The 13,188-nt window shown below is 42.8% G+C and overlaps 1 protein-coding gene and 1 long non-coding RNA gene across 2 annotated transcripts; both read right to left on the bottom strand.

Annotated features, from left to right (window-relative positions):
- Positions 1-1,206: 1,206 nt before the first annotated feature.
- LOC145637948 (uncharacterized) lies at positions 1,207-2,963 on the bottom strand. Its single transcript, XM_081688942.1, has 5 exons — positions 2,773-2,963; positions 2,567-2,698; positions 2,171-2,491; positions 1,780-2,097; positions 1,207-1,704 (listed from the first exon to the last, which is right to left on the bottom strand). The coding sequence occupies exons 4-5, from the start codon at positions 1,864-1,866 to the stop codon at positions 1,300-1,302; spliced, it is 492 nt and encodes a 163-aa protein (XP_081545068.1). The 5' UTR covers positions 1,867-2,097; positions 2,171-2,491; positions 2,567-2,698; positions 2,773-2,963; the 3' UTR covers positions 1,207-1,299.
- Positions 2,964-8,810: 5,847 nt separating this feature from the next.
- On the bottom strand, positions 8,811-10,234 carry LOC145637947 (uncharacterized). The gene is made up of 2 exons (XR_014114553.1): positions 9,955-10,234; positions 8,811-9,221 (listed from the first exon to the last, which is right to left on the bottom strand). It is a non-coding gene; the product is annotated as an uncharacterized LOC145637947 (long non-coding RNA).
- Between the last annotated feature and the right edge of the window lie 2,954 nt (positions 10,235-13,188).

The raw sequence follows: 13,188 nt of genomic DNA, 5'->3' as shown, positions 1-13,188 counted from the left end.
TTGGAGAGCCGCAAAGAGGCGCTTTTGGGTCTCTTTTCAATTCGTCTAGACTAATCATAGTCTCTCCAACTATTAATGGCATTGGATTTCTCCCTGATTTAATTTGTTCTAGTACAGTGGTTATAATTGATTGACCCTCATTATTTTTACCACTACTAAGAAAAAATTGGTTAAGCATGCAAAATAGGAACGCCCTTCTTCTATATATATGAAAAGATTCAGAAAGAGGTTTATCAAAATAATAGCGTGCAAATTCTTTCAAATTAACTATATTGCCATCCACTATTTTTGATAAATCCCTTCCTTCAAATTAAAGAAGCGCTCAAAACCCTTATAATAGTATGCGTCTACTCTAGGGATTGCTATAAGGTCTATCGCAGGGAAGCCTAAGATAGCACCAAATTCCTCCGGCAAAGGGCTAATCTCGTCATAGCCTATTCTGAAACAATGAGTATCAACATTCCAAAATTCTAAAGCGGTATGTATGAAGTCTAGGTCTAGATCTACCCCTTTGATGCCATAAATTCCCCCCAAGTGAGATAAATCTAATTCTTTTCTCTCCCTCGCATTAAGAGATCGACACCATTCATGAGTGTATTGGGTGAAGGTCTTGGTGACTAAAGACATGATTATTGTTTTTTCTAAAGAAGAGAATTGTTTTATTCGCTGGAATTATGAGAAGAATCGGCTAGGCGGGGGGGTTATTTATACACAAATTGCGAAGAATTTTAATCAGAACGAAACACGGAGTCAGCGTCAATTGGCGTCAAAACCCCGTTATTGGCGCCAACCGCCAGCGCTTGGCGCCACACGCTAAGTGTAGCGCCTGGCGCCACGCGCCATAGTGTGGCGCCAGCTGGCGCCAGGTTGCCAGACCAACCGCATGTCCTCAACTTGCGTTTTTAATATTAAACTCGAGTCGGTTATTGACTTTATGGCTCTGTTTAAACCTTTTCTATCCTTTTTCCTAATTAATTAAATATAGCTATTATTTTTAATTTATATTATTCCTTTTGGACTTTATTTTAAATTCCAAACACCCGACATTTTATTCGATTTTTTTTTCCTTTTTTATATTTCTTTTTGGGGGAGAGAGTCGGATACACTCCATCAATAATAAAAATGACGGAATTTTTGCGCAAAATTGTTGTCACACTTTTCTTGCACACACTAACATACACATAATAATAATAATCAAATAAACTCATAATGGCATAAATATACAAAATGTGTCTATAAATAATGAGTCTAAGGCAAAGTTCTATAAAAAAGTCAAAATAAAATATACACAGGAACAAACTACGGCGCCGGAGGACGTAGGCCCATCATGTCATAAAATTGCGCCGTACGAGGAGTCACCTCTCCACCAGCTCCAGTTCCAGCTTCAATCTCCGTAGGACGAGGAAGCCTCAATATAGGATCACTCCAGCCAGGATCAACCTGAGGCTGGGGCCGCGGAGGCTGCTGCGATGACGAGCCAACCTCGTACATCCCACCACCTCTGAAAGCCGAGGTAGCCTCTCCTACCAGTGCAGCGTGAGCACTCTCAGAGGAAGATCCCGAACCCTCTGCAACATCAGCTCGAGCAGCCTCAGAGCGACTGCCTCTACCCTCTGACGAAGTGCGACGACGTCTCGAGCTAGACCTCGTTGGGTCCCTCCGCCCCTCAGGTCTCGTGCGGGTGTGAGAAGCGATAGGTTGGCCCTGCAAAAAGAGTTAAATCAGAAACAAAGTAAAATTGAAGCAGCAATGCAAAAATAATGAGCAAAGAAAGGCTACCTCTCGGATGACGTCATCCCGACGGCAAGTGGCCGCGTTCCTTATCCGGACGAGCTGGCTCCAGAAGGCATCTATGCATCGTGCCATCGCCGAAACACCTCGCGTGAAAAATGTCAGAAAAATAAGTCAGTAAATGTACATGATATGTGAACATAAGATTCTGAAAAAAACTAGGCTTAATCTAGTCTGGTGGCGAGGAATCGACCGCTCTAAGAAGCGCTCGCCCTCGGGAGCCAGAGAAATCATCTCCTCGATCGGCCCGTACATCCCCTGGTAGTGGATGGACATACGGGGTGGCACGAACTTATTAGCACCATCCTGATAAAACAAAAAGGTCAGTAAGGCATTACTTGAGGGCTACTTAGTGAAAAATAAAAGCTAAGAATCTTACCCTCACATCCTCAGCCGGAACAGGGGCTGGAGCTAACAAAGGTAGTAGCTCCTCAGCATAACACCGTCTGAGGATCACATGGGACCGCTAAGGGGTACCAGCTCCGTCAGACATGCTCGACAACCGTGCCTCGTCGAACATATGACGTGGTGGAGCAACAGGAACGACGAAGACATCAGAAGAGTGTTGTCTAACGACCCTCTCTCCTAAGTACGCGACCGCTCCATAAGTCCCCAGAAAATAGCGATGCTCAGCAGAGTATTATGCGGCTAATTCAGGGACTGTCCAACCGCCCCACAGCCGGTATACCGCCTCAGGTCCCTATAAAAAGCATCAATCAGGCAAGGATATATTTAAAGCACCACGGAAGAGCAAGATAAACAATAAACGTCGTACCGAGATGATCTATTTCCGGACATGTGCAGTAGACATATCCACATGGTGGCCGCCCCAAGAGGCGCTCACTGGAAATCCCCTCGGCGATGGTCTCGCCGGCGCAACCGAAGGAAAGTACTCGTAGAACCAGATCTACAATGAGTTAAAAGTGTGAGTAAATGCTAACTAATATGTAGGGCTAAACTTTATAGGGAGTAAATGTTTACCTCTACGACCTTCCAAAAAGCAGACAAAGCAACGTTTGTCCCAAAGAACCGGTGACGACACGAGTCCCTCAGCGCACGAACGAAGTCAGCATAGGCCAAGCTGGCCCAGTCATAAGTCCCGATCCGCTAGAGATCACGGACAGCAGGGAGGTAGTAAAGCAATGCCCTACTACCCTTGTCAGGGGAGAATGTCCCTGACAACAACATCAGCACAAAGATGCGCACCCGCTGCTCTCGGGTGGTCGCATCGTCATCAAGAGTCACTGCCAGCGTCGAGCGGCGAATTCCTCTAGCACTAAACTGAGTCGTCTCGACCTCAGCTCGGGCCCGAATAGCGATCGGTCCCAACAGTTCCTCGACCTCCGAAGAGAAGACGTCGATTCCACTGTCAAACGGCTGTGGTACAGAGGTGAACTCCAGTCCTGTGATGAGACTGAAATCCGTAGGGGTGACCATCATCTCGCCCCAAGGGAAATGGAAGGTGTTGGTGGTGTCCCAGAAGAACTCCACCAAAGCACGCACTACGTGATGACCCCCGCTGGAGGCAACCATAGCCTCGGAGGTCTCAAACAGAGTAGCTAGTCCGAGAGACTCCCATAGGAGTCTCGTCTCAAGATCCATGGCAATGTACATCCTGTACAAATCGCCTAAACCGTCACAGCCAGAGTCGTGATGTCGCGTCCTCCCGGGCTCGGTGCCCTGTCTCACCCTCTCAGAAATGTGGTGGACAGGGGCGAAAAACAAGGTCCGCTCATCCCACTCCGGAAGCCGACCAAGGGAAGTGGAAGGCGTGGCGTCGTCCTCTACGGGCTCATGCTCCCGTCTAGTGTTTCGGGACCGTGAACCCGAGCCTCGTTGTCTAGCCATGCTACATTGTGCAGAATCATCATAAATTAAGATTCTATAGTATCTAAGGTTCGCCTAGACGCATGATACTATGTTCGCAAAAACAGAGTACGTAGTACTAAAACAGAGCACAAATTCAAATTGAACATGACAGCATTTTTTCAAGCAATTAAACAATTTCTTGCAACACTATAGTGATTATTGTGACAAATTGAACAAGAATTGCTAGCAAAAGTGTCAAAAACGAGTCACATTGTTCTTCACGACCTTAAGAGGTCCAACAATGGCAAATTGCTCATTTCTTCACCAAATTGAGTCAAACAAGTCTCAAATTACTCCCAAGGAAATATATAAACATAATCAAGCAATTTCATGGCATAAAACTTGACAAACAAAGCAAATTGAGCATTATAAGTTTTGAATTTTCATGAAATTCATGAATAAACATGCCAAGAATTCATAAAAACTGATGTGAGTTTGAAGAAAACTTACATAGATCAAGAAAATAGATGAAAAGAGCTTTGATTTGCAACAAATTTGAGCGAATTCGGTTGAGAAACGAGCAAGCAATGAGCAATTGAAGCTTTCGGGTTTCTTCGAGCAGTTTCGCGACGAGCAGCCAGCAAAATGAAGAAAGAAGGGGGTATTTAAGGAAATCCCCATGCTGGCGCCAGGCCCTATGCATTGGCGTCACAAATTAGGCTTGGCGCTTGGCGCCAATATCAGTGCCTGACGCTAAGGCCAGCTGTGTGGCGCTGATGGTTTTTCAGCGACGCCAAAGCACCCAGCCACCTGATGAGGTTGAGCTAGCCTTCTGCAACATATTTTTGGGTTCCTTGGTACGCCAGTTAGCTCCTCTAAGCAATTTGACATGATTTAGTAATCGGCTTGATTACATAAAGTGATCGACCTGATAAGAGATTGTCTCACTTAGCTTAAAGCGCCTAAGCATTGGCTCATTAGCAAAAGGCACCGACATATAGGTTCAAAAGCAAAAGAGCACCGACATATAGGTTCAAAAGCAAAAGAGCACCGACGTACAGGCGTAGCGGAAGCAAAGTTCAGGCGAACTTTTAAAGATCGTCAGGCGTGGATCTTCGGTAGTTTCCTTTGGAAAATTATCGCATCAAATGAAGATGACTTCAAGAGAATATATCTTCGACAATGTTCCCTAGCTTGCGGAGAGTTGTCACAAACAACTGGAAGTAATTTCGGGCGAAGTTGTCTCCGATCATATTCCCTTAAGCATGGAAGATGATCATAATGCGGATGGAGATTGTTTCAAGAGAAATAATCTTCGATGGTATTCCCTAGGATGTTGAATGTTATCAATGCGGATGGAGATTGTTTCAAGAGAAATAATCTTCAATGGTATTTCCTAGGATGTGGAATATTATCAATGCGGATGAGGATTATTTCAAGAGAAATAATCTTCGATGGTGTTCCCTAGGATGTGGAATATTATCATAGCGGAGGAGGATCGTTTCAGGCGAAGCAATCTTCCAAATCTGGAAGCAGTTACAGGCGTAGCGGTTTTCAAGCGGGATGGCATTCTCTAGCTTGCAGAAGGTCATCAAAACGAATTGGTTACTTTCAGAGACGTGTGCTCGACGGTGCAAGATACGCGTTTCTTGACTCTTTTATCCGTTTAACTAATGCTAGTTTTGCAGGTATCGACGTTGCAAGATTGATTTAGGATCGCAGAACGTTCTGAATCATTCTCTGTCCCTATCGCTACTTTGACTTTTATTTTCGAAACCTGCGTTTCTCCAAACTCAGTCAAAGTGGGGGCTTCTATAGACACCCATTTTTGTCTCCCCAAAACCAAACCCAGTGATGAGTACCTTTCACGTCGAATCATAATCGAATGAAACGAAAGTGTGGAAAGGTCTAGTGTTGCGGAAAGTTTTTATTTCTTTTCTCTTCTGTCTGTTTTTGAAAACTTATTTTAAGAAAACAACCAATCCAGTTTGGTTGGTCCGTGATATGGGTCCAATAGTTGGATGGGGCTTGACAAGAGCTTTCCAACGATATATTATAAGCCCAATTCCGATGAATATTGAGGAAGTTATGGCCAATTTACCAAACTGGGCCCGGTTTGAGCTTTATGTGCGGCCCAATGATCTAGGGGAGGGCCTAATATGACTTATCATTCCTAATGCAATTAGGAATGGTTTTAGTCTTCTAGATTCTTCTAGAAGGTTCTTTTCATTCCTAATTCAATTAGCATTGATAAATTGACTTTGGTTGACTTTTCAGAGTTTTAATCAAAATCAAATAGCATTTTCGAGGAAATTATATTATTTTATCCTCTAGTACGGTAAACTTATCGGATTTTCGAAAACGCGTTGGAATCAGGCTTGGCGCCTAACCCCAGGCCTTGGCGCCTGGAACCAGGCCTGGCGCCAGCTAGCCAGGGTTGGCGCCAACTCTGTTTTCGTAGCGTCAGACTCTGTTTTGTTAAATTATCTTTTTTGGCTAATTTTCTCTATAAATATCGTATTAAAAACTCCGTTTTCATTCACCAATTATCATCATCTACATTCATTCACCAATTGATTTCATTCATCTCTCTTAAAACATTCAATTCTTTCTTACTTTGATTTTTTCATACAAAATTCCGCATTCGCAAGATCTAGAAACACCTAGCCATATTCGAAGTTGTCTTCGCCCTAGACGTGAAAGGTTTTAATTTCTGAGGGTTTGGTCCCAAATCTCTCTTTCCATTATTTAATTTAATTGTTTGATTTATTATTTTCCTTGAAGTTACTAACGTGTGTATTTTGTAATTAAAAAGAGGTACGAGGCATCAAAGTAAGTATTTTAATTGTTTTAATTGATTTTATGATGTAGAAATCATGTTTACATTGTTATTATGATATTCCTAGTATCATGTCTAGGGTATTTTTAATATTAAATATGATTGTTGTGATGCTTCATATGTTCTTCCTAATATTTATTCGTGTTAGTATCATGTTAGGGTTAAAGATTTGATTTTTATTGCTTAGTGACATGCTAGGATTTGTTATTAATCTTGTTAGCATCATGCCTGGTATCTTGTTATGTTTATTATGCTTTAATATTAACATGAACATGATTATTATTATAATTGTTATAATTTATAATGATTATGAATATTATTATTATTATTATTATTTTGATGATGATTATTATTATTCATGATATTGATTATTTATTATGTTGATTGATTATTTATATATATTGCTTGATCACCTTTATTGCATGTTAAAGGGAATTGGTATTGTAATCATGTTTAATAAGATATTTAATAATCTTGTTTAGGGTTAATGTGATTATATTTCAAGTGATCGCTAATAATAGATTTATTTGTGCATTAATATTCAACCAACATATATAAATAGGTTTAGGGTTAAACCTATTGATTGCATGTTAATTAGAAAGCGCACATAAATACGATCAGAATAAAGTAGAGGCCTATTATTAGGGCAGGTTCAATCTCTTTTAGGTTGGATTTGTACCTTCATCCCCGAACCCTTATTTGGTTCATGACCTTATGGAGTTGATGATCTCTTGGATCGTTAAGGGGTGTAACCTTCACCTCGTGAACGATTTACAAGTTCCTTAAAAACTTGTTGGCGATTCTTTTGCTCTATATTCTTCCCTTTTGGACGCCACCGTACTTTAGTGTATGATCACAATGGGGTTCAAGCTAGTGGGATTTAAAGGCTTGAAATTATTCCCTACAACGGCACTTAGAGAGTGTTCAGAGATGGAGAGGTAGATAAATAGCTTCTCATTCTTGAATGGACTGACGAGCCGAGGCAATGTATGAAGGTGGCTTTTTAGCTGTACGAATTCTTCCACGGCCTCTTCTGTCCACTCAAACATGGCTTTCTTCTTGATGGTTTGAAAGAAATAACGGCACTTATCCTCTGATCTTGACTGAAATCTACCAAGTGCTGCTAAACAGCTGGTCAGTCTTTGTACTTCTTTAATCGTCCTTGGTGACTTCATGTCCAGGACAGCTTGAATTATTTCAGGGTTGGCCTCAATTCCACGTTGATCAATCAAAAATCCGAGAAATTTACCGGACTCAACACCAAAGACACATTTCTTTGGATTTAGCATCATTTTATGCCGTCTGAGTTCGGTAAAAGTTTCTCGCAGATCCTTCAGGTGGTCGGCCGACTCTTTTGACTTGACAATCATGTCATAAATGTACGCCTCCATATTCCGATCGAGCTGATATGTGAAGACTGTATTAACAAGTCGTTGAAAGGTATCTGGGGAATTCTTGAGGCCGAATGGCATAACCTTGTAACAGTACAACCCCTGCTTAGTTACGAACACTGTTTTCTCTTGATCTTCTTCCCATAAAGGAATTTGATGGAATCCGGAGTATGCGTCCATAAAACTCATCAGGGCATGCCCGGCCGTTGAATCAACCAGGCGGTCGATTTTGGGCAAGGGGAAGTTATCCTTAGGGCATGCCTTGTTCAGATCAGTGTAATCCACACACATTCTCCAAGTTCCATTCGCCTTCTTCACAAGAACTACATTAGCTACCCAGTTTGGGTAATAACATTGCCGAATGAAACCGGCATCTAGTAGCCTTTTTACCTCAGCTGCGGCCGCCTGATTCCTCTCTTCTCCATGATTTCTTTTCTTCTGGCGGGCATGTTTAACGGCTGGGTTCACAGCCAGCTTATGCGCGGCCAGGTCAGGGCTTATTCCTGGCATCTCACCAACGTCAAATGCAAATACATCCTTGAATTCTCTCAGCAGTTGAACTAACTCATCCCCAAGCATACCCAAAGCTATAGTGCCCACACTAAACGTCCGATCTGGTTGATCGGGGTCAAGCACTATGTCTTGGTGACTGCCAGCCGGCTGGGGCCTTAGCTCTTCTGGCCGACCAACAGTCTTTAGCTGCTATGCTTGCTCTATCTTGGTCGCCTTACGCTTCTGGCCGACCTGATATGCTGGGAGTATGGATGGCAATGGGTCGGATCTGGACCGGGTCCGGATGGACCCGGATCCAGATCCGTTTTTCAACCTTGGATCCAGATCTGCCCCGGATCCGTCGGGTCCATAAAATGAAGACCAAGATCCTAATCCGACGGATCCAACGAATCCGGGTCCGAATCCGGGTCCAAAACGGGTCTTGCACGTTTTGCCTACTTTTTTCAAACAAATTTAATAAAAAAGCATTTCAACCAAGTTCAATGCATAAATTAGAGTTATACAACTAAAAATACAATGTAACACACATATTGTCTTTGACCAGCGGCAAGCTTCAAATGCTTTTCCGAGCATACTTTTTTAGCATGCTTAAGAAGGTGAGATGTTCCTGAACTTCCAGAGTAAGAGAGCATACTTTTACAAAACTTGCAAATTGCCTTTTGTATACCATTGATTGTAGTCAGATCAAAATAGTCCCATGCTTCAGAAGTTAGTTTCTTACTTTTCTTAATACCACTAGACTCACTTTCTTTCGTAGTATCATTTTCGACCTCAACAAAACCCTCAAATTCTCCTTCCTCTTCTTCCTCTTTTTTATCCGAAGGGACCGTAAATGGTTCATCATTACTATCTTTAAAATTTGATTGTGCTTCCATAAACTGAAATTATTATAAAGGATAAAATTAGTAATATAATTCTATTAAAAAAAATCAGAAATATAATTCTATTAAAAAAAATCAGAAATATAATTCTATTAAAAAAAATCAGAAATATAATTAACTTAGAATTGTAATGTACTAAAAAGCGAAAGTTGATAATACGTGCTAATTATGTAGCTTAGAATTGTAATGTGCAACCAAATGAATTCTAAATACTACAGTACTATGTTCCATCTTCCATCATTATTAACTTATATTTTAGGAAGTAATAAAGGTTTAATCATGAAACTATTGCTAATAAACTATGCAGTTCCTAATCGACCTCACAGTAGTAGATTACAAATTAATCAAACAAATAAACACACAAAATTGCATAAATTACACAAAATTGCAGCATAAATAAAACACACAAATTGGCAGCAAAAACATGCACAACAACACAAATAAACCCACGAAATTTCAGCATATAAAGTACTACTTTAGAATTTCATCAACTGAAATGCAAACTGAAATGCAAATAAACCCACGAGGCCACGAATTTCATGAACAACACAAATAAACCCACTAATTTCATCAACAGAACAAATAAACCCACGAATTTCATCAACTGAAATGCAAACTTGTACAAATTCATCACAAACAAATCTGAACTACTACTTTAGTTTATTTGCTCATATAAAGTAAACAAGTAAACAACAAAGAAACTAAAAAGAGGAGGGAATACGGGACTTACAGGAATGAAGGGAGATCGCCGCCGATCTAACAGAACTGATCGGAGATCGCCACCGATCTGATGGAGTCGTGGTCTCGTGGAGAGTAGGCTGAGTGGTGGCTGGTGGAGATTGGAGAATGAAACTAGAGAGAGAAAATTAGGGTTTTTTTTTTTGTGGGTTGATTTCAGTTGCTAAATATGGGCCGAAATTTGTGACTTTGTGAGTCTTGTATTAGGAATTTTATTTTTTAAAAAAAATAAATTTATAAAACGGATCTACGGATCCGGGTACGGGTCTGGTAGTTAGATCTGGACCCAGATCCGTTTTTTCCTGCTGGACCCGGATCCGTCGGGTCCAAAATTTGAGGACCCAGATTCGTGAAAAACGGATCTGGATCCACGGATCCGGGTCGGGTCCAGATCCACTTCCATCCCTAGATGGGAGTGAGGTTCCTTCTTCCTTCTGCTCGGATACTTTTGGTCCGCGTGCTGTAGGCTTAACGGTCAACTGATTACATTCCTTAGCCATTTTCTAACTTCCTTGGATTGTCCCAATTTTTCCGCCCGTCTTCTCGAACTTAAGCAGCATTAGATGAGGTACAATGACTGCTTTGGCTGCGTTCAGTGTTGGACGGCCAAGTATGACATTATATCCAGTCAGCTCTTTTACAACCAGGAAGCGGACAACCATATCTTTTCCTTCCCCTTTTTGCCCAAAGCGGACGGGTAGGTCTATCCGCCCAACTGGGTGGATAATATTCCCCCCAAATCCTACCAATGGGTGAGTAATGTCCTGAAGAGCATCCTCTAGGAAGCTTAGATTCTTCAAGGCGGCCAAGCTGATGATGTCAGCCGAGCTACCCGTATCAATCAATATTCGTCCAACCTTCAAATTGGCTATCTTCATGATGAATACCATGGGATCATTGTGCAGGGCTTTGACCTCCCCTCGGTCAGCCTCGCTAATGGTTACTTCGGGAAAGGGTTCGGCCTTTACTGCATCCTCTTGCATCACCTTTCCCAAGTTCCAGGCGTCCTGCTTGATCCCTTTCATGGTTGGGCCGCCAAAGGCAAAACCTCCTGATATCACGGCCACAAAGCCTGAGTCAGTGCTATTCCCATCATCTTCCTTGTCTTTGTTCTTATCATTTTTCTGTCTCTTCTCGGGCGTGTTGTTTGTCCGTGTGTAAGTAAATTTGGACTTCATCACATAAGAATTCAGCATGCCCTTCTCGACTAGCTTGTCCAGCAATCTCTTCAAATTGATGCAATCGTTCGTGTCATGTCCCACGTCCTTGTGATAATGACAGTACTTGTTCTTGTTCCTGTACTGAGTCGGGCCTCTCAACGGCTGCGACTTTTCAAACTCAAACTTATCCTTGATTTCCATCAAGATGGAATAACAATCCTTGTTGAACTCATACTGGGGCTCGTAGGTCTTGACCTTCTTGGACTTCTACGGCTGGCCATCGGCCACCCAAACTTCTTTTCTCTTTTTTCCTTCTTTCTTTTGGCCGGCCGAGTCTTGCTGAGAAGATTGTTTCTTTTCAGCCCCCTTGGCCGGCGCTTCTGATTTTGTGAGTGAACAAAAGTCCGCCACTTCAATATAAGTTTCGGCTTCTCGCAAAACACCTGCGTATGTCCGAATCTTTTTCCTTACCATGTCAAATTTAAAACCATTATGCCTTAATCCCTGGAGAAATTCAGAGTAAGCCATTTCATCCGGCAGATTATGAATTTGGGTCTTTTCTTGGTTAAATCGCTAGACGTACGACCGCATAGGCCCTCATTCTTCCCTTGAACAATTGTTGCCAAATTAAGGCTAGTCTTTCGAGGCGGTATGTTGTATGAAAAATTTCCCACAAACAGCAAACTAAGAGTAGTGAAGCAATTGATACATCCGGCCGGGAGGCTATTGAACCAATCCTGTGCCACACCCTTCAAAGTGGCCGGAAAGCATTTGCACCAGGTAGCATAATCTACACTTTGCAAATACATCAGGTTTCTGTACGAGGTGATGTGTTCTTCTGGGTTGCCCGTACCATCATAAGCTCCCACAAGTACACTCTTCACCTTCGGCGGCTGAGGGGCAGTTAAAATATCTTGCGAAAACGGAGGCGGCTTATCTCCTAGAGTCAGCAGGCGCATCTGCCAATCAATTGGTTGTGGCTGCACGGAAGGTCCAGCCAGGTAGGGAGCCTGACCGTACGCCTGTCCGTATGGCCCATATTGTCCAAAGACTTGGGGATTCGGCTGCATCAAGCCATTGAACCCCTGGGGAGGTTGATATTGAAGTGATTGGACTGGAATAGGAATTGGAGTGTGGACAACTGGAATAAAAGTTGGGGTGCGGAAAGCCTGACTTCTGCTGGAGATGGCCGTGTTGGTATGCTGGGAGAGAGTATGATTTGAAAAATCATCCGGCATAGTTGGGGTTGAGGCCGTGTCCGAGTAAGCGACACGTTCCCGCTGCTTATGCCGAAGGTATCCCTTACGTCCTTCCATCGTCTAGACGGTTCTAGCTCTTCTCTTCGAGGCTGCCTACTCCTCCCCCTAGCCGACTGTGTTTTTGCCAACAGATCAGAGAAATTTGTCCGCGGAACCCTTGGGGACCTTCCAGTCGGCTTACAAAATGGGGTGTTCCCAGCGTCCGTTGCATTAGCCGCTTTGCTTTGTGCTTTCTTTGGAGCCCTCTGCCCCTCTCTCCTAGGAGGTTGCCTAGAGGTAGAGGCTCCTTTGCTCTCAAAATCCTTCCGGAGCTTGTTGAGTGCGGCCTTTAGAGAGGCTGCGGTAACGGGAGGGTCATCAGCTTCTTGAAATGTGGCAATCAGCGGATCGCTGGTACGGATTGTAGGGATTATATCCTCTACATGTCCGTCCTCGCCCGGATTAGGTGTCTGACCGTCTATTGCCATAACGTACGAGTATCCCCACAGACGGCGCCAAATGTTTCGGGTGTTTTTTGGATTTCCACGGATACTGGTCACGCTATTCTGGCAACGAGACGGACACACCTGCAAAACAACGAATATTCTGTTTGTCGGAATATTCGTCTCCGACGATCAAGTCAGTGATCGGAAACGGAAAAGGCTAGAGAGAGAAGTTGGAGCTATTAATGCTCTTTTTCTTGTAATGTCTTTATCCACCCCTCCCATCATAAATGATTGGAGTATTTATAAGGGTGGAGCTTGTGCCCCTTTTTAGGGTTTGTACCCTAAAATTGCGTAACGTGATTGGCTGCGCAATCGGAGAACG

This window comes from Chenopodium album, chromosome 7, assembly GCF_948465745.1.
Source record: "Chenopodium album chromosome 7, dcCheAlbu1.1, whole genome shotgun sequence".
Classification (NCBI taxonomy): domain Eukaryota; kingdom Viridiplantae; phylum Streptophyta; class Magnoliopsida; order Caryophyllales; family Amaranthaceae; genus Chenopodium; species Chenopodium album.
Note: the sequence above shows the minus strand (reverse complement) of the source record. Positions and strands in the feature narration are given on the sequence as shown.

What these genes read in the sequence shown, in the direction of transcription:
- LOC145637948 (XM_081688942.1), bottom strand. Translation starts at nt 1,866, where the DNA reads ATGGCACGATGCATAGATGCCTTCTGGAGCCAGCTCGTCCGGATAAGG. An exon ending in GGGATGACGTCATCCGAGAG is followed by an intron (nt 1,705 to 1,779) that starts GTAGCCTTTCTT and finishes CTCTTTTTGCAG; the next exon opens with GGCCAACCTATCGCTTCTCA.